Genomic DNA, 26,836 nt, shown 5'->3' on the forward strand with positions numbered 1-26,836 from the left:
TGAATGCAGTAATGTGTGTAGTAATGCAATGTAAATGTGAATGAAGAAGGTCCATATATGTTGTCTTCTGGTGCTGTTTAACTTGCAGTATACAAGGCGAGGGCCCTGGATATTGGTGCTCCATACCGAGGCCGCACCCTCGTTTGGCGTGAAATGCTTTCTTGCTGTGAAAAGCGCATCGAATGCGGATCTGACTCCTTGACGCGCTCGACTGATTTCGTTCGTGGTGAGGAACGCGTCTCACAACGTTGTTGCTCTAAAGTTGCCGGTGCGTCGGCTCAAGGGGACGTCACGTAACTCCCGGAGAGTTATGGCGCGTTGCCGTGCCTCACCCGCACAGCACGGGAGTCCCTCCTCCCGGCTGTCGCGCTCCGGTGCGTGTGGAGCAGAACCCCTGCTCGGAAGCAATCTCCTTTGAAGCTCCCCGACGGGGCGAGCACGGCGGCGCCAATCTACCGTTTCCGGAGGGGAGAAATCGCACGCGGTGTGTGCCTCGTTGCTTTTGGTGCAGTATGCTCTCCTCGGTTGCGTGCCTCATTCCTGCGTATTGGACACGGCTTCTTGTAGCGTTTGTCGATACGAAATCGTGTGTACGGGTGGAGGCTTGGGCGGGTTGGAAATCTATGTAGACTTACAACGCGAGGACACAAAGACAAGAAAGAAGACGACACGCAGCGCAGTATATCGTCTGGTCTTTGCGTCCTCACGCTGTAAGTGTACTGTCTCGTGTAAGATGAGTCTGCACTGGTGACGGTCTCCTTATTGCACCTTAAAAGAAGGGGGACGGGGGGAGAACGTCTATCCTTTTGACGCAGATTATCTCCTTCTTCTAGATGAGCAACCTACAAGCACCTTACAGAAAAACGAACGTTACTGCTCAATGGAGTGTGTTATCCACTGATAATTGTGCCTTCGGCCGGCGCTGCACGCAACTCCCGCTCTGCAGTGTCCAGCTCCGACAGCCCTGGTTGGCCAGCAGTCTCTCCCCACTGCACGGACTGTCGTCCAGATGTTGCTACGACACAGGGGCGTTGCCGACGGGTTTGGCGTCGCGACCTCTGTCGGCGCTGGCTCCTCGTGGGGGTAGAGGGGGTACGGCTCGAAGTCTCGTTAGCTCATCGAGGAATGCAGGGTTGGTGGAGGGAGGGAAGGGAATGACCGGGAGTCAAGGAATGCTCCTGGCGACAAGGCCGTAACGGGATACGGACCATTGGTCCCCCTTCCCGAGTTTTTCCCAGGCACTCTTCTTCGTCCGGGAGCGGTGAGTCGAAAACCCGCCCTGCTGGCGCCAGAACTCGGCACATCGTCTCCACTGTTCGCTTCGTTGGGCTTCTTGGGAGAGCGATGTGCACTCGTGTACTAGGTCTGTCCTGTTGATTCGCCCTGTCGCCAGTCCATCGGAAACGAACGAACTTTTTTTCTCGGAAAGGCCGGTGTCATTGTATTATGTCCATGGAGGAAGTTGTGCAGGCTTACGGAAAGAGAGGATCTGTCTATGATATATAACTAACTGCGTGTTATGTGTTGTTGTTTTGCCCGAATCTTCACTCGTGAAAGCAGGACATAGTTGTCATCCCCTTACAGGACTGTTGAGATGCCTGAGCTAGTGCCTCGAGATTTATTTCGTTCCTTGACGAAAAACCCTGGCTTATATAATCACAATAAAAGTTATTCTCTCTTCACTACGGTACTGCAAGTGATGTCAATACTAATGTGGTTCCCATTGTAACCTCACGTATAAGTCATGTTGGACCGTTTGCACGTTAACTCTCAGATGTGAAGTTTCCTTCCGACCAAACTTGGACCCAACGGGGTAAGGAAAGAACAGAAAAAAATAAACTTTATTTCACAAGTGTCTGGGACAGGGGTCATGAGCTCTCGATGGGTGAGGCCTCAAGTACAAGGCTCCACTGGCTGCTGCCGCCTGCCCGACGTGACTCAAGAGCGCGAGCTGTACCTCTGGGTCAGAGCTGGCCTGCTGTAACCATCGCTAGAACGCATTAGAGAGCTTGTACTGACCTGAAAAGGTATCTAAGTTTAGTGGTCGGTCTAGGCCTCCCCAAGAAATATGGTAAAGAGATGGCAGGCCGACACATCACGGACAGACGTGCCCATAAAGTGTTGAAAAAAATTGTTTAATCTTTGAAGTTTGGGACGTCAGTTTGAATTATGTGGAGGTCTATTGCGTCCTCTTCTTCTAATGATGGGGGGCTGTATCTTTGTCGCGTGCCTGGCTGGTTAGCAAAAATTTCGCGAGGGGCCATTCTAGATGGGTCATTGCTGTACACGTCCTCGATCGCCAAAGCGACATGCTTTGCCGTTGCCCTTGCGATCAGAGCACAGGAACAGAGGGACGAACCACAGACAATTATCATCTCCGACTCGCACGAAGCGTGACCAAACGGGGAGTGTCCTTCGGAGTTGATCCTTTATTATGCTCGTTCTCCGATCACTTCCTACTTTATTAGGTACTTCCGACAGCGTTATCTTTGTACATGTATTTACGGCTACAGCATATCGTTTATAGCCGTTTCGATGAAGGAATCAACGCTGAGCTGCATGCCTTGCGGTGCCTCTTACTGCGGCAGCATTAGCTGCGGTCGACCTTTGTCTGTACGCAGTTTGTGCGCCGGTGCATATATCGGACGCTTTTACCCAGAGGTCAGCTTAGCACTCGCAGAAGCTCGGCAAAGTGCTCGTGATTACGGGACGGTCGCCTTGATCACCGAGCTAATGGCCCGTGGGGGGAACATCCCTGCCAAGGTCGAGGTGCGGCTTGTTGTCCAGAGTGGTCGAGGACACGAAGTCGTCTCCGTCGTCCTAAGTGTGGCCTGCACGGCACCACCCGGAAGTGCGGGTCACAGGGCACTCAATATTGACCCTTCAAACACAGCCGACCAGCGACAGATCTATAAGACATCCACACGAAAGTCAAAACGCGCTCATTGTAGGCTAAGCCCTAGGGAAGGTAATCAGACACGGATAATACGGGACGTATCGTCGACGAGATACTGCCCTCTATTACATCACCGCTAAGAGAGAGAAAGAGAGAAAAATAAATACGAAGAAACGCAACGAGTCAATTAAGGGGACAGCAAATTGTATACGCTGCTAGGATTTCTGCACTTAGTAATGCGTGAGTACACACAATCATCGGTGAATATAACTTTTTGCTAGAACTCGGCAAGAGTTCTTTATCGCATCCCGTAAACGTCTTGCGCTTGTTAACGCCGTTAGTCCTATTGCTTTCAGTGTAGCATGAACTGGACATTAGTGAATCATAACTCGTTCGTGCCACTACTTTGCTCGGTCACTCAACGTATACACAAACCGACACATTTGTGTCTATATAGCGTTGGTGTGCGTGGCGCTCACCAGAGCGAATAATCACGGAACATGACTTCTGAAACCGGGAGTATGCCATGCGTATATGGTATTGCGGCGACAGTTGAGCGTTGAAGAGCCAATCACACAACTAATCGCGCTTCAGTAGTTATTCTCACATGCTTGTTATAAACAAATGACGGTTGTGCGAAGCACAGCACACGTACGTATACAGCGTTTACGGTTTCATCACATGCGCATTGCGATTTACTTAACATATTAAATCCCACATTGCTGGTAACGTCGTCCTGCGAAAAATTTTGTTCGAAGAACACTGCCCTTAATGGGAAACGTCTTTGTCTTGCTTCATTATTTTCGGAAAATAAAACGACGAAATAAACTACACATGAAAGCTGTTTTTCCTATCGACGTCTTTTGGCGTAATCGCATGAGCAACTAAGTAGCTCTGTAGCGCTATTCTGGACATTGTCGAATTCCGCCATGTTGTCAGATTCCGCCATTGATCAATGCTAATTGGCCAAGTGAGCTGCTACGACCTCTCTGATCGGCTTAAAATGCCGGCATTATGAAATTCGACAATATGGCGGAATTAAACAGTGTCCAGAATAGCACCCCTGCAGCGCCCTCTCCCTGGTATTAAGGACAAAACATTCGATGCCTCATCAAACGTGAAAATTGACGGTCGGCGTCAACACGAGTGATGGAAAAGGTCATCGCCACGCGATGACGTCATCATGGAGTCACAGATCACCAAGATTTGTGACGCCGCCATGACGTCACATGACGTGACAGCACATCACGATGTCCTTTAAAGACACGGCATTGTCGCTTGGTCAAAGGCGGGCTGATCGCGGAGGCAGTGCAGTGCCAGGTGAGCTGCAGAAACCTTGCAATGCCTCCGATCATGGAGGCAGTGCAACTCCACGTTTGGCGCAGCAGGCTTTTGGCGGCGGTGGATCTGTACATTGACTGAGAAGTTGTCTCAGCTATTGCATGAGGTACCTATTGAGTTTTATGTGACGTGCAATAAACTTTCGTAGACGTTAAAACCACCTAATACTTAGCGCGCAAGCACGTTATACCTTGAATGCAATGGTGGTATAGTGCTGAATCATCGCTTTTCTTGCTCTACGCAACGCATTGCTTACGTGGAAGTGACAGCGCGACCAGTGCCCTCGATGAACGAGGTATAGTTCCCGGTCGACATTGGCAACGCCGACGCCTGTAAACGGGTACCAAGGGCACGAGGCCTCGTCCAGCTGGCGCCCTACATTGGATTGAAACTAGCCGCTTCCTTTGTGCCGATCGATTTCTTGGCCTGCATGTACGGGCGATTAATGGACAGCACTTGTTGGCACGAGCCGATCTGTTTACGAGCGAACGCGCGTGCACGTTCAGCGCGATTGAGACGAAACGGTCTGGATTTACGGCAACTAACACCGACGTGTACAAGCGGGCATCGTCGCGCCTGCTTCATGCATGCAACGCGAATCTCTAACTATAACCTGCTTTAGACTGCGGATAAATACGTTGCCTACCAACCAAGGACAAGCCACGGATTGTCGCTTCGGTTAGCGCCGAGTCTTGCCACGTGGTCATCCATGGTGTTTATTGATTACATGATCTGTCACACTGCAATGCGACGACGATGTAGAAGGTCAAGGGGCGCATCACCTCGTCGAACCCGAAAAATGTATGTAGGCCGACCAACTCGCATGTCACAGTGTTTCACGACAGTCAGCCAACTTACGTCAGGGGAGGGTTGTTCAAATCACTCTTTCGCACGAGAGGCTGTTTGAATAATAGCTGCTGTGGCTGGATATCTGCATCATTATTTTTTTTATCTTAGCCAAAAGCCGAACTTTTATCTTAGCCAAAAGGCCGAGAAGCGATCCGCCGGCTACCTACAATATCCTTAACCTTAACCTTAACCTTCATTATTTTTAGGGGCGTATAGGGTTTCAGCGTGTCCGCATGCATCGTCCGTCGTCTGCCGTCGTGACGATCGATTTGCTTGAGCACAAGAGAGAGAGAGAGACCACCTTGCCTCAACGTCAGCGCTCGCCTTGTGGCGTAAGACTCTGAACGAGGACGAACTGCTCACCCACCAGAGACAGCGCGCCCCGCATGAACAACCGTTCATCGCCACTGGATTTTTACCAGTTCGTGCAATGAACATCATCTACCAATGGCGATTATAAATATGTAAGTGCCATAAAAGAAATGAAGTCCATGGACACCAGTAACACTATGGAGTTTTTTATACTCTGGGCCAGTCTTTTTTACCAGTACCGGAAATGACAGTGTGTTATTGTTGAATGCATGCACGCCCGGTTTCAGGAGTGGCACCACAAGAGCCTCATCAAAGGAAGCTCTTTCAAAACACTGCATGCTTCGCCCTTCCCAACATTCATGCTATAGGGGAGCTGAAACACCCATCGCTACATGTTATTATTATTATTCTTGGAAGGCTTGGAAGGCGATGCACTAGCCGCAATTTTCGAGCTCGAGCCGCTGCTGCACACTCGATGCTGCTGCCTCTGCGCCGGAGTACTTCCTCTTCTTTACATTATTATTATTATTATTATTATTATTATTATTATTATTATTATTATTATTATTATTATTATTATTATTATTATTATTATTATTATTATTGATGAAAAATAAGATGATGATAATTATGATGATGGCAATTTCAATAGCGGTGTACACATTAGTGATGCTTTGTCAACGGGTTTTAAGTAAAACTGATAGTTAAACATTAAGCTAATTTCGTGCGTTATAGCATCATCATAAATTTCACAATGTCACACTGTTGCTTCGGTGCATGACAGGGAAGTTTTGAGCAAAACTACTTCAACCTGTGATCAATGTGGTGTCGATAGCATAAGTACATGGGCTGTATGCATCCGGGTAATTAACCAAAGCCAAAAAAAAAGCTACCCGTTGCTGTTTCCACGTTTTGTTCCTTCGAGCATTTTATTGAGTTTTTTTTTTTCATCGTCGCTGACTCATTCCAAAACCTTTCGAAAAGTATTCGGTTAGTTATTAGAAATTTTCTAATATTGGCACACCCTTGACTATAAATAAATAAATAAATAAATAAATAAATAAATAAATAAATAAATAAATAAATAAAGCCCCGCCGCGGTGGTCTAGTGGCTAAGGTACTCGGCTGCTGACCCGCAGGTCGCGGGATCAAATCCCGGCTGCGGCGGCTGCGTTTCCGATGGAGGCGGAAACGTTGTAGGCCCGTGTGCTCAGATTTTGGCGCACGTTAAAAAACCCCAGGTGGTCAAAATTTCCGGAGCCCTCCACTACGTCGTCTCTCACAATCATATGGTGGTTTTGGGACGTAAAACCCCACATATCAATAAATAAATAAATAAATAAATAAATAAATAAATAAATAAATAAATAAATAAATGGTTTAAATAAATAAATAGTTTAAATAAATAAATAAATAAATTTCTATATTGAGCACTTGCACCCACTGTCCGTAACGAAGGTACGATGAACACGTGGATGAAAAGTTTTCTGTACCGACCGTTTCCACGGTAATGTGAACACTTTCTAGGTATGGGCCTGTTCTCTTACACTGTGCTCATTCTTTACACTCCACATATTGCATATGTTTGTGGTGCGCCTGATTATTTTTCTCTTTTCGTAGTCGCTCTGCTTTTCCTTGTTTTTGTGTTTTTTCTTCAGTGCTATGTTGGACTAAACAGACTGTAATGTAGCCTACTTTTCCATGTTTTCATTCGCTTTTAAAATTTAAAGAAAATTATACGGTCTGCCCAGATTCAACTACCGTATCTACTTGCGTGCTGTCAACATTGGTTACCACTCGCTAATTTTATCTGAGTGTAGCTAAATGACTGCTAATGTCGATTAGCGTTGTCGAAAGTTCGCTGTCCGCTGTTATAACAAGACTGTCTTCATGCAGTCTCATCGAACGATTCAGTTCGCGATGGTTTTACAGTTGAACAAAATTAAAAAGTGGTATGGGAAGTTTTCCGACGTTTAGTTACATGCAAATACGCCCGACTGAACTGTGCATTTTCGACGCTTGCTAGCCTTGAACAGGCTCGTACTATTTCTATGTATGCACCTCCATTGATACAAGCATCCACGCAAATGCCGTCCTCCTGTATTCTCCTGTGCAGGTGTTTTCATAAATTGCGGTGCAAAAGTGGTTGCCAGTTCTCGCAACCAACTTGCCTGCATCATCGCCTTCGCCGTTTTGCATGGCTCCGGGGCAAACTTAGTTATTGTGCATTTTTTTCGCACTAGAAAAGCTAAGAAACACTTGACCAAGCACACTTGATGAAGTTGCGCAGTAAGGTATTCAACTAGCAACGTTATGAACTCTGCTGATGTTTTCAAAAATGTTATTGCAAAGTGTTTATTCGCATCAGCGTTGTATTTATCTATTTAATAAAAAAATATGGAATGGTAGGCTACGCTACGTCCGGCCATCCCATCAACATATTATTAAAAAGAAACGTACAAAAGAAAAGAAAAACTACATAGAGGAAAAAATAAGAAAATAAAAAAAATTATCAGAAGCACTATGTACATATACACACACACACACACACACTATATATATATATATATATATATATATATATATATATATATATATATATATATATATATATATAGAGAGAGAGAGAGAGAGAGAGAGAGAGAGAGAGAGAGAGAGAGAAAGAAAAGTGGATGAAAAAATAACCAGCCGGCTCACGGCTGGTTATTTTTTCATCCACTTTTCTTTCTTCTTATTTACATTTCATTGGTTCTAATAACTTTCCCTGTACATTCCTTGGCATTACTGTCTGTTATATCTCATTATATTGTGTTAAAACACGGAAAAACGAGCCCTTAGGTATACACTTCTTTCCTTTATATATATATATATATCGTGACTTCCAGAAGCCCATTACCAACTCAGTACTATGAAATAGAGCTATAATGACAAGTATAATCAGTTCGTCAAACTTCTTTGTACACCTTTTGACATCCCTACTTTTTAATTACGATGATTGTTATTATGCTTTCATAAATGTTTCTGTACACTTGATTGTTTCCACCTCTTTTCTTCCTTGTTTGCTTGGTGGGGTGTGTTTAATATTGCTGTGTTATTTCTCTTTGTAAGTTTTTTTTTTCAACACTTCTCGCATCTTTCGTTCTGTGCCTCTCGCAACGGCAGGGGTTTGATCTTTGCTTGCTATGCATGCGGTTTCGCTTGCTCCTGACAGATATAACTGAAGATTACTGGAAGACCTTCGAGACCGGAGTGCGCATAAAGAACCGGATTAAGTTAATTGATGGCCCCGCCACGGCGGTCTATAGTGGCTAAGGTACTCGGCTGCTGACCCACAGGTCGCGGGATCAAATCCCGGCTGTGGCGGCTGCATTTCCGATGGAGGCGGAAATGTTGTAGGCTCGTGTACTGAGATTTGGGTGCACGTTAAAGAACCCCAGCTGGTCGAAATTTCCGGAGCCATCCACTACGGCGTATCTCATAATCATATGGTGGTTTTGGGACGTTAAACCTTACAAATCAATCAATCAATCAATTAAGTTCATTGATGAAGAAAACAACAGATATTATTTTTCTCGTTTGTGATTTTACTCTTCGCACAAGCAGACGCTGGTTGCTTCGTTTGCCGCAGCCGCTGCTGCAAGAATCAATGGTCGATTTGCGAGTCGACTCATTGTAGAGAAAAATGTTACTCCCCGAAAACGGTTCATCGGAGGCACCTTTCGTGATAACTATTGCGGAAGTGGGTGAAGTCTCATTCGCCTGGCCATCTCAATGTGACGACCGGATTAGTCCCTCTATGGAACGAAATAGCCGCAGTTCAAAACCTATCTGGACTCAAGGATTGGGTTTCTTCCGAGACAGCTTATAGGCTCACTAGAAGGCATGCAGGCTGCAGATTGTTTCTATAGCAAATCCACTGCTTGCTGGGAACGCGCGACAGGCAAATGGTGCCAGTTGTTGCCCTTGGCCCACAATGTGAATCCGAGCTATTAGTTGATTTAAGAACCGTATTTGCAGGGAACAGCACGTAACGACGGGGTAGTCGAGCTGAGGCACACATTTACTGCTTACATGTCTGTCTGTATTCGTGGTGTAGGATACTGTGTGCTGCCAGGGCCTCTGGACCTTGTTTTTTTATCCAGCGGCCGTGGTATACTACGTGCATGCATGTGCGCGTTGCAGGCTTGTGTGCCATTATTCGGCCCGTCGATTGGAACGAACACGTTTATCAGGTCTTTATTGTTGTTTGCCGTCTCACCACACCTAAACGGGGGGGAATGGACATTTGCCAGAAGTTTAACACCGACGCGCCGCTGCGCCATGTGACACACGCCATGATTTTGGTGCTAATAAATGGTCTCAGCTCCTCTCTTTATCTCCTGCCACTTTTTTGGTACTTGTGTGTGTGGGAGAGGGGGGGATCAGTGTCATTACAAAGCTCTGGATATATATATATATATATATATATATATATATATATATATATATATATATATATACAGGTATGAGATATGGCACAACGGGAGCGTTGTCAACAAGGATAAATATATTTATTTCCCAACAGTTTCGGGAGGGGTCCTTCCTTCATCAGGGGATGAGTTATGAAGGGAGGACCCCTCCCGAAACTGTTGGGAAATAAATATATTTAAACCTTGTTGACAACGCTCCCGTTGTGCCATATCTCATACCTTCACGAAGACTAACTGGCCCATTGAATTATTACTCCCACTCTCTCTCTCTCTCTCTCTCTCTCTCTCTCTCTCTATATATATATATATATATATATATATATATATATATATATATATATATATATATATATATATATATATATATATATATATATATATATATATATATATATATATATATAATAGCATGTTGTTACATATTCTATAGCCGCCACATTGCGCGGCGCGCTTCTTGAATAGGCCGGAGGTGAGCCAGACAGAGGAACGTGCTTGTTTGAAGGAGTGCAAAAGAAAACGAAAACACCATAAAGGGCGCTTCCCCGTCTATCACGCACGCGCAACCTGTTGTGTTATGGCGCGCGGCGCTGTTCTGTATTAAAAGGGACGTTCCGCTACGCGCACGAACTTTATAGAATGCGTTGTTGGCTTCAAGCGTGCTCGGCGAGGCAATTCTATACCGCTACATAAGCCTTTCTTCTTTGTATAACTATCATTTTCTCTCTACCTTCACTGAGGCAATGTATATCTCAAATATTGCGTTGGTTTCAAGCGTGCTGGGCGAGGCAATTCTATACCGTTCTACATAAGCGTTTCTTCTTTGTGTAATTATCATTTTCTCTCTATCTTCACTGAGGCAATGTATATCTCAAATATTAAGTTATGCGCATGTCATCTGGGGTATGAACAGTTCTCCCGTCATGCACCAGTGTGTTTCGCATGGTAAAGCGGGACGGGTGGGGACGCCTTTTCAGCTGACTCTCGCTATCTCTTTCTTCTTCTTTTAGTCCGCTCGCAGTGCTGACGTGAAGTCCATTTCTTTTACAGGAAGGCAGGCGATGTAGAGGGTACTTGCTTCGTTATTCCGCGTTTGCTACGCTTGTTTCGCCGTATAGTGGAATGTATAGTATAGGCGAGGGACAAGCGTGTACGTTGTCCTGTCGGCACCAGGGAAGTAAATGCGCTAAAAAGTGAGGGTATAGTATAATAGCGTGTCGCCCCACGCCTTCGTTTATTTCGCGTCAAACATTACGGGCGCTTTCACAACGAGATTGAACTCCCCCCCACTCTGAATCTCTATATGCTGCTTTAGTCCCTGCTTCTCTCTTTGCTGTTTTTCACGCAGCGATTGCGCGAGAACTTGTCGGACCTGCCTCATGCCTGTCGTGTGTGTAGGAGCCGGAGCAGCCCAGCGCGATTAATTAGACGCGAGCGCGCACACACATGCGTGTATATGGGGCTTATCGGTCCAAAAAAAAAAAAACGCTGGGCAGGAAAGCCCACGTTCTGGGCGGGCACTTGCCAAGCCTTGCTTCGTCCTGTCGCCGCGGGCTGACATCGCGCGACCACAAGGTGTGCACAAACGACGTGTCCCAGCGTCCATCCTCTCTCTCTTTTTGTCTCTCAAGGCCGTCGCTCTTGACATTGGAGCGGTGGGCGTCCGCACAGACGCGCACCTTGCTGTCCGCGCCCGCGAGTCCACGTGCACAGGTGCACAACGCCGCGCTAGTCGCGTGCACCGTGGAAGGAGGACGTCGCAGAGAGCCCCGCATTCTCTGCCACCGCGTCGTCGTTGTCTCCGCCCGTCCGCGCGGCAGAGATAAGGATTAAAGAGCCCGCTGCTGCCCGCTCCCCGATCCCGCGACATTGATGGAGGTTACTGGATATAGCGGAGTGTGCGTGTGAAGTTCAGTCGGGTCGTCCTCGCTTTGCATCTCCTCCATGCTGCGGTGGAAGCTGGCGGTGCTGCGCCCGGACGCCCTGCATTGCAACCGACGTTGCACCCTTTCGACGACGAGACTCGCTCTGGGACGGACAGCGCCGTAAACACCGGTGCTCGGAGGGGTGTCCGACGTCTATAGCCTCACCGACGACCGCTCCCGTCTCCACCCGGCGCCGTCAACCACGTTCTTACGACGTGCGAAGCGCAGGAAGGCGTCCCGCGCGACGCTCAGGGGTCCTTGGCGTAGAGTCGCTGCCCTACACGCACAGCTATGTCGGCGAGCCCCCTGTTGAGACTCGTGCAGTACAAGAAGTGCAACCTGAAGAGGTACGTGTCTCGTGAACGCGAAATCTCGCAACTTCTCACCTATACTAACCCGCATCTCGGCACCCTTTCCCGAGCACTTACATACATGTTTAATCCGCTGGGACCTGCGTAAAGCGATGTTATAAGAAATTCTGAGGCGCAAATCTTTTAACCGAGAGTGTGGCTTAACACAATGTTCTGATATCATGGAATAGGCGCTTTATCAACAACTTCTGGCTCCTCTGTTTGTGTTGCATGTCAAGGCCCACCTCACCAGCGGCTCATCGCGGAACTCTTTATGCATCGTAAGCATACAGGATATATAGCGCTTTTCGCATGGCTTTTGAAAGTATAGTAGATGCTGGACGCTGCTGTTCTTTCCTCGCTTTCAAAACTGTGCTTTCGTCTGCAGGTAACACATGCGTGTAGTAATCGCTGTTGCGTCGATTTATTTCGCCGCTTAAAATGTTCATATTCACGTTCCTCAACTTTGTAGCACCCCTTTATTGTAACACGGCGACTAGACAAACGTTCTCTATTTACCTGCATAATAATACATGCATAGATTGGAATTTACATTTGGCTAAACGCAGCTTCCGATGTGGAAGTCTTGCCCCGCCGCGGTGGTCTAGTGGCTAAGGTACTCGGCTGCTGACCCGCAGGGTGCGGGTTCGAATCCCGGCTGCGGCGGCTGCATTTCCGATGGAGGCGGAAATGTTGTAGGCCCGTGTGCTCAGATTTGGGTGCACGTTAAAGAAGCCCAGGTTGTCGAACTTTCCGGAGCCCTCCACTACGGCGTCTCTCATAATCATATGGTGGTTTTGGGACGTTAAACCCCACATATCAATCAATCAATGTGGAAGTCTTGCCTTTTGTTTGCGGGAGTGTGAATCACCAAGAATACTCGGCACATATATGACGGCAGTGGGGACATTCGCAGCGGAAAGGATCCACGATGCTCACTACGCGGACTTGCGCGATCCACGCAGAGCATTTTTTTTATAGCCTCGGTCTCTTATCGCCACGAGCCGCCTGCAGTGTGCACGAATGTTGCGTGCGATACCAATCTTGTTTCGTACTTTGTATGTTGCTGCGAGCTTCGCGAACAAGAGCTCACAACAACCGGGCTTAGCGTACTTGCACATTATAGGGCACCAAAAAGCACAGGAACAAACTTTGTCTTTCTGTCCTTGCGCTATTTTATGCGATGACTCAGCCGACCGTGGAGTGGTTGGGTTTTGCGAAATATTGATTGATTGATTGATTGATTGATATGTGGGGTTTAACAACCCAAAGCCACTATATTTATTTATTTTATTTTTATTTATTTATTATACCCTCAAGGCCATGGGCATTGAAGAGGGGAGTGGGAGTAACAAGATGTACAAAACAGAAAAAACAGAGCATGTGTTTAAATAGAAAAAACATAGATTATCCTGATTATACAATATTAGCTAATGCTTGATGAAACAGGTGATTAACGCGTATGGAAACAACATCGGCGGGAAGGTGGTTCCACTCTCGGGATGTTTTTGGAATGAAAGACTCAGCAAAATATTTAGTGTTAGATGAAACAACTCCAACTTTATGATTATGGTCAATTCGACATGATATGTACTGAGGTTGTGAAAGCAGAAGGTTGTGATCTCATATGATCATGAGAGACGCCGTAGTGGAGGGCTCCGGAAATTTAGACCACCTGGGGTTCTTTGGTAGGTTGGTATGGGGGGTTTAACGTCCCAAAACCACTATATGATTATGAGAGACGCCGTAGCGGAGGGCTTCGGAAATTTAGACCACCTGAGGTTCTTTAACGTGCACCCAAATCTGAGCACACGGGCCTACAACATTTCCGCCTCCATCGGAAATGCAGCCGCCGCAGCCGGGATTCGAACCCGCGCCCTGCGGGTCAGCAGCCGAGTACCTTTACTACTAGACCACCGCGGCGGGGCGATTGCGAAATATCGCTACTTTGGGTGGGCTATTTTGCATACCTTCTCAATGTGGTACAATATGCAACCACGCAGTCTACCTTACTTATTTTTTAAAGTTTTTATATTTGTGCTTCTGTATAGCTTTGGTTATGCAAACGTCGGGCACCACACCAGCAAGAGTGTGTGACGTTGTCTGTGTTTCTCCAGTAGTTTTCAATGTCGTATTCAAATTTATGCTGCTCGCTTTTTGTTATGACGCGTTCGTCGCGTTCTCGCTGTGTGACCACGTGGCATGGCTTCTTATATAAGTGTAACATTTAGGTGTAACATTTGCGGCGGCAACGCTGTACGAGTCTTGTCTTTGTATGGTCGACATGTTCTTTGTGTTTGTATTTTCTTGCGTTTTTAATTAAATCACCCTATCCGAACTTTCAAGCCTGCATAAACATCATAGTTGACACATTTATTACTAATTGAACAATTTTATTAACACTTAGCAATCTTTTATACGTCGAGACTAGTGCACTAGAGAATATAAGTTTCGAACAGCCAATCCTGGCGGACATTTTTTTTTTTTTTTTGCGCAGGCGTGCACATGCAGCATTTGCGCCAGGTTAGGAGCTTTCAATTGACCTTGGTTAAATCCGGTTGGCTTTGTAAATATTACGTGCGAATCAAGTCACTTCATGGGTGGCGCGGCACTCTACCTACACGGAGCCTGATTGCACAACGCTCAAAACCTTTTCCGCGACAAACTCTATAACTTACAAGCGCTCTGCGAGAACCAAATCCGTGCACCACAGCGAAAGCTATAGGGCGTGTCTGCCAACTGGATGAAATAATCTCTGTTCCCAGACGATCTTCCGGCGTGGGACAGCTGCTCTCTAGGAAAGGAGGAGAAAAAGAAAATGATGGGGAGACTGTCCCGACCTTTCTCGGTGAAACGATCGATCCCGTTCTCATCTCTGATTGGTTGGCACGCTCCGTATTGCTTTCGCCTCACTGCACGCAATTCGATTAGACGGAGGGGAATATTAGGCATTCCTACTTTGATCGACCTTCTAATTTATCCTTCAACAGCCTCGGGCTACTTTTTAGCAGACTCGGCATTTGTTGCCAGTTGCGTCTCGCGCGCCAAGCCTCGTGCCAGAGGCGGGAAGGGTTGGTCACAGGTTGAGCCGTTTCTGTCGCGCTGTTGCTCTTTTCTTTAGGTGTTTGAAATTACTTCCTCATACGATATCCAGGATGATTTGTCGTGGAAGTGCAAATCGAAACAAGGACAATGCAATTAGGTGCGAACAAGTACTTTCTTTTAAGGTGGAGGCTGTTTTTGTGGCTGAACTTGTTTCTGTCATTGTTGTGTTACACTCATCACACAGGTTAAAAAAAAAAGTTCAGCTTATTCATGAGAATTATACGTGGAAGGCTTTTGAGGGATCTTCTGTGTGTACTGGCATTTCTGGATTCGAAAGCTCATGAAAGTAAATCTTTGGTCGTTTTCGCGACAGCGTGTGTTCACGCAATTCGATATCGGCTTGAGCTGGGCTCACCCCCGCATTCTATAGAACGTCCTTTTTGCCCCGCCGCGGTGGTCTAGTGGCTGAGGTACTCGGCTGCTGACCCGCAAGTCGCGGGATCGAATCCCGGCTGCGGCGGCTGCATTTCCGATGGAGGAGGAAATGCTGTAGGCTTGTGTGCTCAGATTTGGGTGCACGTTAAAGAACCCCAGGTGGTCGACCCAGCCCTCCACTGCGGCGTCTCTCATTATCATATGGTGGTTTTGGGATGTTAAACCCCCACACATCAATCAAGAATGTCCCTTTCACTGGGCGCTACACCTTGACTCAAGAATGACGAAGGCAGATGCACCTATCGGCAAAAATGTTCACTACATATTAGCGATAGCCGGTGTCATTTCGTGATAACCGTCGACTCATTTTCAGTCGAGCGGCGGCGCTGTGCTCAGCTCGCGGTCAAGTGACTAGAATTCGAGTCGAGGTTTGTGTTTTTGTGTCAGTATACGGGGCAGATTTTCTTGTATCTATTGTATTCGGCCTTATTTTACTTTTACGCGATGCCAAACCCATTCGTTGCGGGTAATACACTTCAGTAAGACTTCGATCTGGGCGAAGTGGTTTGTAGCAATAGGAAGACACAACGCGACTGGGACAATGGACGAAGAACACACTGCGCGCCACCACACTACCCAGCGAGGCGCGCTGCGCCTTCCTGTAATACACATTCTTTAACGTGCTGATGTTTCCATATTTACGGCGTAACACGACACAACAGAAGGGAAGGCACACAATACACACGGAGTGCTCCCCTGCGTTTTTGTGTGCCTTCTTATCTGTGGTGTCGTCTGGCGCTGTAAAAATGGAAGCTAGAAACCAACTGTAATCCAACTGCTTGGTGGTCCTGATGCTACTTTCCTGACGTCATTTGAAATGTTTTGTGGAATCTTGTATACTGTGTGATCCACCTTCTAAAGTCTTGAGGGGGGATCCACTGGTCGCGGTATTGAATCCCGGCCACGACGGCCGCTATTTCGATGGTGGTGGACATGCCAGAGGCCCATGTACTTCGAAAGAGGCGTTTAAGACCCCCAGGTGCCCTTCAATACGGCGTCCTTCAATACGGCGTCTCTCATAATCATATCGTGGCTTTGGGATTTTAAACCTTATCGATTGTTATTATTGTTGTTGTTGAGTTTTGAGGAGTAACCACCGCCTCATTTGTACGTAAACACGTCCTTTAAATCGCCCGATACATTTGAGTAAACTTGCATCTACTAGTGCCAATCAATATGAGCGCCATCTACCCCGTGTTTTTTTTTTTTCGCCCAATTTTCGTTCGTGCCAATTTTCCCGTCGTCATCATCAGACGCAGACTGTGCGCATGCATCAAAATGCGCGTGCTTTTCTAAACCTCACTTAGTTTGAAAAGCGATGACCGTTGGAATCGACATTTCATTTGCCAGCAGCCGTCGCGAGGTTAGAGTGTACTAGAACTGTAGCGAGGTGACAAATCGAGCAAAGGAATATACGATGGCGCGAATTTGGAAGAGAATTCCATTCTTCTGGATCCTGCGAAAAGCGCCACTCTCTTCGACTTTGCATAACAGTGCATGCTGGGGTCGCCACGCGCGAGTTATTTGCGTTTCCCACGGGTGGCGCTCTGCGCTATCAGGGTGGCGATGGAATTTGGCGGCTGGAGAGCTGCAGACCTCGCGTCACAAGAATAGCGCTTCTTGCTTGCTCCTGCGGCGAGAATCGGTTTGGCACACACTCCCCAATCCATCGGACGTAGCATAAAACACCCACGCGAGCGCGCATAAAGATGGCGGGCTTCTCGGATCCGATCATTTCGCATTCTCGAGTCGAGGACACGTCCGCGCTTGAATCGCTGTCATCAAAGAGGGCGCTTTTTTTCTTTCAGCGCGCATATGCCGAAAAAGGGAGACAGGCATGAGGAAGGAAGGAGACTCAAGCCCGCGAAGAGCTTTTGAGAAAAACAAAACAGAATGAATGGGATGAAAGAAGCCGAAAGAAGAAGGAAAAGGTGGCGGGGAAACAGTCCAGGAAGGCATATATGTACAGTTGAAAGTGGCTTCCCGCGGTGCTTCTTCCCAGAAAACAGGGCGCCGTAGGTTATTTCGCACAGCGGGATGGGGGCAGCTCGTCACTCCTCCCCTCTCCCGCACGTTTAACGGCTCCAGTTATATAGGTTTTGTGTTTCTGTCTTACAATTAGGTTGATCTTATTTTTTTCTTTGTTTTATTTTCTTCCGCGGGAGAACGCGCACTGCCCATCTTTCCGCGCCATTTCGAAGGACGGCGCTCCCCACAGTGCGCCGTTCGAACGTTGTTTGGGCGGCAACAGGGCCTTTACTAGCGTACATCAGGGAGCGAGTCCAAGCGCCAGCAGCGACAACTGCACCTTCCTGGAAAGCTGGCTTCACGTGCGTGCGCCATCGCCGCTGCGCCGAAGCCAAAGCGGGTACCGCACGGTAAAGCTTTCACGCCCTAAACCTTCGAGACTTGCTTTGCTTTTTTTCGTGTTCGTTTTCTTCCACGGTGCGTTGAGCTTTCCCTGCCATGATTTACCGGAGAGAACACCGACGATCGTGGTTTTCCTGGTCGCTGGACAACTTGCACGACGGTGTTGAGCGATGTTGCATCGTCGGCGGTGGCTTTCATGCGAGGCAGCCAGAGTATCCCGTTGAATGTATACTAAAACGGCTGCTTTGAAAAGCCGCATTCTCGGGAATGTGTCGTGGCAGTCGTGCATGCCCGTAGTGATCCCGTGTATAATGTGCGATGGATGGCGGTTCCATCAATCGTGGAGGCCGTCGTGCATGCGGCTGCTAGCATTTGCGAATCGGTGTTCGTTGGTTTTACCGTTTGCGTTTCGTGAAGCGCTGCAGGGGAACACTTGAAGGCGTTTTCCTGTAGACTGTGCTTCCGTCGAGCGTGATTAAAAAGGAGGAGGTGGCGGATGAGGAGGAATTCACGAGCGTCCAGTTCCAGTGAATCTGTACTGTCTTAGTCCGGGTCTATTTGGCAGTCTTAATGTTGATGTTTTTGGTGTTTGGTGACCATTCCAGGGAAGACTTCTTCGTTGCACACATGCAGATAATAAGGTACTGACTTGAGAACTTGAGAAAGGTAGTCGTTCATTTTGATTGCTGATTACAGCGAATGCTACGAGAGAGTGAACAATCTTGCAGCTTTTCTTTTCCTTTCTTTCTTTCTTTCTTTCTTTCTTTCTTTCTCTCTTTCTTCCTTTCTTTCTTTCTTTTCTTTCTTTTTTCAAAGTAGCTCTCGGTGGGAGTAACGAGAACAACAATTTCTATAACCGAGTCTCACAGACAAATAATATTTATACATATTTGTATGCGTGTAATATGTATTCGCGCGTATACATATACATATGTATATATACACGCAGTATATAGCGGACGAGATAGCGCGTAATAAGGAGATACATTCCTTTGAAATATAGACTAAGAAAATGAGCAATAAATAAAAGCGTGGCAATATATAGTGGCTTTACGCAGAAGATTCGCCGTGCATCAGTATAACGCTGCTTGAAGCTGCATCTAAAATCCGAACATATGCATCCCTCCTATGCACATATCGCTCGTCCACTTGAGAGTAGCGAGACAGTATAGAGGCCTCATAATTGTGAATGTCTGTATACGTATGCATTTTCCTCCATATATATAGCAAACGTAATCGCTTGTTCGAGTAGCCGCAGGCTTCTGGAGTGTTTACGGCCTGCTAGACGCATTCGCAGCAATATCGCGGTGACGTGGCTGCTTATCGAATCTTCGAAGCAACGCGATTGCCTGTTGGTTGCATATACACAACCCCGAAAGCGCGTGCTATAGCGTGTCCGTAGACGTCGCGATCCCTCTGCACTTTACCAGCCTTATCTCGCTGCATCGCTATTTCTCGACCGCCGCGAAGATGTGCTCTGCAGGGCCGCTATCTCATACGGCGCGCCACCTGAAGTGGTGTGTTGCGCGGAAGGCGACTCTGATAAACGCGCGACGACTCTTAAGCCAGTTTTGCTGAAAGGTCACCAGAGATAAAAGAGTTCCCGGGACACATCCGCACCTATAGTTCTATATAGATCTTCCTATATAACCGACTCGAGATAGCAACCGAGCTTTATATAAGCGAGACAACGGCGATAGCGCACAATACATAGCGGTGCTGTGTACACGGATGAAACCGCAGGTGCGATAGGTATTAGTTAATATGAGCCGCTGTGCTACAGTGTTTGACGTCACGCAGAAGTATCTTATTGCGAGGCGAATGTCATATTAAGTACTTTTTGTTAGCTACAAAGACGTCCTCTCGTGTGAATGTGCTGCGCAATGCACTCTATAGCGAACCGAAACTTGTCTTGTTTTCGCCCCCCCTCTCTCTCTCTCTCTCTTTATTCTTCTCCGCGCGATCATCTCAGACGAGTGACTGCATGCCGAGCCACTCCCAAGGTTTATCGATAGTTCGTATCCGAACGAACCTGGCGGAGCACTTCATCGTTGGTTTATCACATTTTGTGCGACGTGTAAGTCATACATCGGGCGTATACTTGTGTACTGTGCTGCAAATATGTCATCGTCTTGCCCTGACGTCACCGAGAACTTTTTTAAAGATACCCTCTACAGCTTATTGAAGAGCTCAAAGCTCTTGTACCTGAAGTCGGACCGTTTAGTCAGAGTATCAAGGACTTTGTGATACACGTGCATACCTCGCTCGTTTAAAAAGCGTGCTGCGTCAGCGACACGCGAATACTTGCTTTATCTCGTGACTGCTTGGCCGGCTTGCTTCGTGGAACGATTTTACGATACAGCACGTAGATAAAACGCACGAGCCTGGATGTCATATATGCTATCGTGTGTGCGTTAGCATATCGGTTATCGTCCGAATGTTATCTGACGTGTGGTTCACCCGCACCTTGAGAATGGAACCAGGGTCATTGCCGCGATCAACAGTATTGTTCGTAGAGTATAAGTACATTGCTTCAAAAAATGAGCGCGAGAAAAACGTTAAGGAGAAGCGCCGGTCCCAGGAGAATTATACTGTGAGCGTATAGAGTTGGTATTACCACTTCACATTTATCTTAATTCATGTGTTCACGGTGCACTGGGTGCCACCTTTTAAATCGCCGTTGTTTTGTCTCGATCACTCATATTGCGGGACTTCGCCGTGGCTAACGTTTAATGCGTCAATAAGGCGCATAGTTGGGGGGGAAAATGTCAGAGTTTCTGCAAAAGGCGACTTATAGTTTGCGTATGGCGTACCTGATTTTCTCGCATAATATTAACACTATTGGCTGTCAGTGTAACTGGAGATAAATAAACGTGTAATCATATTTACAATAGTGGAAGCTTGGGCTATATAGTTGCTGTGTAGTCATACTGGCAAGTTTTTTCGGCGCGCGAATGAAGAAAAAAATAACAGAGTAGGCATCTCTTTCTGTTTACTCTGTCCTTTTTTCCTATGTTGGCGCGCTGAAAAAAAAAAAAAACACAACTTACCAGTGTAGTCATAATGCATTTCACTCGAACTTTACTCTAAATTAACCGCGAATCTTTTTTTTTTCTGGACGTAAGCTTCAAGCTCATGTTTTACAGGAGCAACATTATGGTCGGTCTCAGCGAAATAGTATTTCACCATTCACCATACCACGCGTCACCGCAAGAAACTCTGTATGGACTCTTCTGCCCTTGCGCCAAACGACACCACAGCGCGGGGGCTCCTTCGAACACTTGCCGTCTGAAACGAAACAGCCCAGCGGAGAAGACACGCACGCATGTTATACTTCATACACGAATGGCTTGTTGGGGAGCTATCATTCTCTTTCTGTGGCAAGGACATTGTGGGCGGCAAATTGACTCGTGGAAACCAGGTCATGCAGTGCGGTATAACATGCTTAGCTGCCTCGCTGCACGGAAGGAAGAAGGCTCGTCCGTCGCGCCCGCTATCTTCGTTCGCGTCCTTTGAACACTCCGTCCCGACGCGACAGACGATCTCAATGAGGCTGTGTAAACAGTGTCTCGGTGCTCGCATACGTGTTTGTTTACGCTGGCTACTTGTGCCGAGGAAAACGCGGGAGTGATCTCGCAACATCTGTACAACTTTCACTCGCTTCCGCCACGACTGTCCATGGTCAATACCTTCTATTCACTTCCCGTAGACATCGCCGATGGCGAAATTTCGATGGAACATCTCTAAGCTGTACTCCGGTGTTTGTTTCGTCTCGTCTCTGTTGTAAGAGAGTCGCATACGTGCACTATGTATACATGTGACACTCGAGAAGACTTTGAACATGTCATGTGTGACTGTTCCCGATACGACGTAATTTGATTGATTGACATGTTGGGTTTAAGGTCCCAAAACCACGATATGATTATGAGAGACGCCGTAGGGGAGGGCTCCGGAAATTTCGACCACCCTGGGGTTCTTTAACGTGCACTCAAATCTGAGCACAGGGGCCTACAGCATTTCCGCCTCCATCGGAAATGCAGCCGCCGCAGCCGGTATTCGATCCTGTGACCTGCGGGTCAGCAGCCGAGTACCTTAGCCAATAGACCACCGTGGCGGAGCCCGATACGACGAAGAACAACAGATTATGAAAGCAACACTTCATTTGCAACGTGGTTTGCGCTTGGAGCTATAGGGTACCGTCTCGGTACTTGGCAAAGCTGCGCTTGTGCTTAAGGAAACTTAAAAAGCGAATTCCCTGCGTACGCATTTGTGTTGGTGATTACGTGTTATTTGTGTGTACAGGTCGTCACTGCAGATACCGCACTCGTCATCCGACATCTGGAGTAGCAAACAGGATGATAACCATTAAAATTGCCATCTATTTATACATTCTGCCATTCGTGGTACATGGCTACACGTATTCTTCTGACACAATAAAATGAGTTTACTGTCCCTTTAGCGATACAAGACAGAGGAATTCAGCATTTCAGTAACAGTACTGCTTCTATGGACAATTTCATGGATGGGTTTTGGTGCCGCTATAATCAGCTGTAACCTTACTGACATGTATATTGGGAACAACTAAACGGACAATGCTATACGCATGCGCAAGGAAATGATTGGGTTGGTGCATTCGATATTTCATGACGCTGTTAATTTACGTCGTGTTGTACAAAATAAAAAAAAGAGAAAACATTAGTCTAAAAACCCAAAGTGGTGCAGCACGTGTGTCTTACGAAAAATTATATGTACTGGCGGTAGAAGGCCTTAGCCAACCTGAGGCGAGCATAGAGTTCGCCTGGCGCTATAGGATTTCCGACGTCACGTCTTGGGTTATCACCGCAAATTAGGTCAACGGCACTGAAATATGGTCTTGGAGGACAAATAAAGAGAGTGAACAATGCTATATACAATAATAATAATAATAATAATAATAATAATAATAATAATAATAATAATAATAATAATAATAATAATGTGTAAATGTGTAAAAGTGCTTACACCATAGTCTCACAGTGCTTTTTCTTTTTCTTTTTTTCTCCTTTTTTTTCTTCCCTTGCCTACGGTTTTATTATGCGAGCCTGTTTTCTTTATATTATTGTGCCACTATTCGCTCTTGTTTTGCACTTTTTTTATAACTAGTTGGTGTTTCCATTGTATCACAATTTGTGTTATGTTGTATTCAACTATTGTATATGCCCTCCTGCTATGATCCCTTTGGGATTGGCAGTATTTACAAATAAATAATAAATAAATAAATAATAACGAGCGAAGTGATATTTTCTCTCTTTGCGTCTTACATACAGCTTTGTGTCGATAACACCAGTTAAGGCACCGCGCTTGTCGGATGCGCGCTATAGACTGTTTTCCCGCATGCAGAATGGAGAGAGGGATTACGTCGTACCTGAGCGTCCGCACGGACACAGCTTTTTGCTGATGTGCCATTTCTTGCCGCTTCGTTTTGTGACATAGCACGACGCAGTAGTATAATTGCTTCAGTATTTCGTGGTTGACGATACGCGACTTTGGTCGATGCGACTTCTTTTCGTTCAGCGGCAGAAATTATAGCGTAAGATGAAATGTTGCTGCTCAAATTTATTCGCGTTGTGGTCGAGGTTTGCACGTTGTACGTCTTCGGTTTGCGTCGGGTTGACAGTATAATATAGTGCGTGTCGCATGAGTGAGCAGCATATACGTGTGTGTGTGTGTGTTTTTTTTTTGGGGGGGGGGGTTCTGTATAGGTATACGACATTTTAAAAGGTGATAATTATAAGTTGATGTCACTCCTTCAATACTGACAAAACTGTGCCGTTCCGCAAAGTGACCTTTTATGCGAATTGGGTATTAGATGGTAGAAAAATCTGAGTGGGACCTTCTTCCATTTAATATGGTTACGGAAAAAAGAGCTATTTCTTTCTTTTTTTTTCTCGCCATGCTGCCTCGGCGTTGAGATGTTCTCCTTTCGTGTACGCTGTCTTGTATACATTAAACTTGTCTGCGCGCTTTTTGATAAAAAAAAAAAGTAGGTACGCGGCAGAGTTTGATTTTTGAAATATTTTGCGTTAACTCTCGACACTGTCTGCTTACGTGCACTGGGGCACTGTTCCGTCTCTCTTCGCCCCGCCGCGGTGGTCTAGTGGCTAAGGTACTCGGCTGCTGACCCGCAGGTCGCGGGTTCGAATCCCGGCTGCGGCGGCTGCATTTCCGATGGAGGCGGAAATGACGTAGGCCCGTGTACTCAGATTTGGGTGCACGTTAAAGAACCCCAGGTGGTTGAAATTTCCGGAGCCCTCCACTACGTCGTCTCTCATAATCATATGGTGGTTTTGGGACGTTAAACGCCACATATCAATCATGTTCCGTCTCTCTTCAATTATATTTGATGCCCCTTTCTCCAATGCAGGATAGCCAGCCGGTCTGATGACTGACTAACCTCCCTGTCCTTCCGTTTTTATTCTGCTCCTCCGCCTCAAGACCTGCATTTGTTAACGCATTATTTTGTCCACATTTCGAAAGAGTGTTTGTCCCCTGCATTATATTCCCTGCCAGCAAGTGAATATGCTAGCTAATCGCTCTGGTTTAAAGTCAATAGCTATTTTCAGTGTCTCTCGTTTTACCTTTGACGTACGCCGTGTGTCTTGTTCGCGTGTTTCTTGTTCCGGTAATCTACCCGCTTTTCTGCTAAATTCAGCGCTTCAGCCATACAGTGTACATGATTTAAGGTGCAAGACAACACAACCTCGAGAAAGGGCATGGGACGGGACGCGGTTGCGTTCTTTCGCACCTTAAAGCAAATATGAACGCTCAACAACTCGCCCAACAGCCCCGCCGCAGTGGTCTAGTGGTTAAGATACTCGGATGCTGACCTGCAGGTCGCGGGCTTGAATCCCGGCTGCGGCGTCTGCATTTCCGATGGAGGCGGAAATGTTGTATAGGCCCGTGTGCTCAGATTTGGGTGCACGTTAAAGAACCCCAGGTGGTCGAAATTTCCGGAGCCCTCTACTACGGCGTCTCTCATAATCATATGGTGGTTTTGGGACGTTAAACCCCACAATCAATCAATCAACTCGCCCAACAGAAGTTTAAGCTGCAGTGTACCCTGTAAATAGTGGGAATATATTAACTGGTTGCAATTTTTTTCCATACAAACTGTGGAGGCATAACGGAATCGTACGCTGTCCCTTCACTTGAAATCGTTCGAATTTCGATGTTCGCAGCTGGGACGGCCTGGACCGGTCGTCGCCGACGCCGCCGCCGGAGAGTCCCGACGCCTCGTCGGCGTGCCCGGAGACGAGCCCGCTGATGGAGGCCTCCTCCAAGCCAGTCACCATCCAACGGAGCGCCTCCTTCAACTTCCCTTCCACCAGCCAGCGAAACAGCGCCAATGTGGCCGCCGGTCAGTGGGGCTTTCATTGAGCGCGTGCCTCGGCCGTCTAATACTCTCTTGCGGGCCACACCCAAGGAGGATTAAAAAAATTGCTGGAATGGAAATGATTGCGCAGAAGTGAAGCCGTTCCTCTGGCAAGATGGCGGTTGTGGTGGCCATCTTACTAGGGGCATGATAAAGTGTCACCGTTCAGCGATTAAAAACGAAGCGTTGCCCTCGTATGCCACACGAGTTTGATGTGGGAACTTTTTCGGGTCACATAGTGCTCCAAGTACGTCTTACAGTTACCAGTTTTCCTTAGTGAGCCTCTAATTGGAGGCAAAGTTCTTTGAAGATTCAGGTATCCATACTCGTTTCTGCGTGTTATTTCCTCGGGAACAACTATCTTTTAATACAGAACTAACGTAGCATTTACATAAAATATCAAAGCTACTTCATCTTTAAGTGGGTGCTATCAGAAAAGAACATGTTTCCGCCATCTTGGCAGAGGCAAAAGGTGGCTTCGCTTCTGCTGGCAAGGCATTGTGGGAGCTTCCACTCCAGCAATTTTTCTTCAATCCTCCTTGGCTACACCCAAGTTGTGCTTAGTGAAATGTGTGGTGGGCATTTTAGCACAGTTTGGTGCTTCTCTTTGTAGTTCATGGGCCGGCGCTTTAATTTCATCTGCTTGTTTCTGCATGGAATGAATGGTTTGTTGACGATCTGAAAGATTCGTTTTAAGAAAAATTCTTCCTCTTTCATTGCTTTGCGCGAGATTGTATAGGAAATCGTGACGAAAAACTGAGTTTTTCGCTTCTTCTTGCATACTGTCATCATGCTCAATTGCGTCGTCGCCAACCGTAACGATGCCTCGCTGTCAGCGCCTCATTTACGCTTTGCCAACCTGACTTGACAAGCGTAACTGCCAAGTCTTCGAGCGGCTTGCTCGTTGCACAATGGTGTTTCGCGAAGATTTCTTCGACACAAGGAACAACTCGCTTTCTTTGTTATGCTTCATCGACAATGCAGTCCTTGCGGCGTACTATACGACGTGCTGCATTGACGTTTCCCGAGCGGTCTCCGCTTAACCTCGGACTAAGTATAGGTGCGACGCTGAGGAGCAGCAGCAGTCGAGGACAGTGAGGAATCGCGGAAAAGCACTGATTCGCGAAGGAAGTAACTAGGAAGGCAAGGCATTCTCGGTGGCACTGCGTGGTTTGTCGTGCGCGCTTAGGCGGCCGCCGCCTAAGTCGCTAGCGACTATAGCACGCCCTTTTCTGTGAGCTTACCGTCGTCGACTGCCGTCACTGGGCTTCCAACCGTCGTCATAGACTGGCCCACTTGAGGACTCGCTGCAGGACACGTCGGTCTGTTAAACGAGTGTTTATACTTTTTATTTTCCATTATTTTTGAAGATACCG

At 46.9% G+C, this 26,836-nt stretch overlaps 1 protein-coding gene across 5 annotated transcripts in view; it reads left to right on the forward strand.

Annotated features, from left to right (window-relative positions):
* Positions 1-26,836, forward strand: part of LOC119179397 (proton channel OtopLc) — a 69,264-nt gene that overhangs the window by 28,008 nt on the left and 14,420 nt on the right. For 3 of the 5 annotated variants that reach the window (XM_037430467.2, XM_075882083.1, XM_075882086.1), the window contains exon 2: positions 25,267-25,445. In XM_037430467.2, the coding sequence (XP_037286364.2) occupies positions 25,267-25,445 (179 nt within the window). Of the gene's footprint in view, positions 1-11,955; positions 12,137-12,378; positions 12,421-25,266; positions 25,446-26,836 lie in introns of those variants that run through there. The other 2 variants (XM_075882084.1, XM_075882085.1) reach the window with 2 other exon arrangements.

This window comes from Rhipicephalus microplus, chromosome 2 (assembly GCF_043290135.1).
Source record: "Rhipicephalus microplus isolate Deutch F79 chromosome 2, USDA_Rmic, whole genome shotgun sequence".
NCBI classification, from domain to species: domain Eukaryota; kingdom Metazoa; phylum Arthropoda; class Arachnida; order Ixodida; family Ixodidae; genus Rhipicephalus; species Rhipicephalus microplus.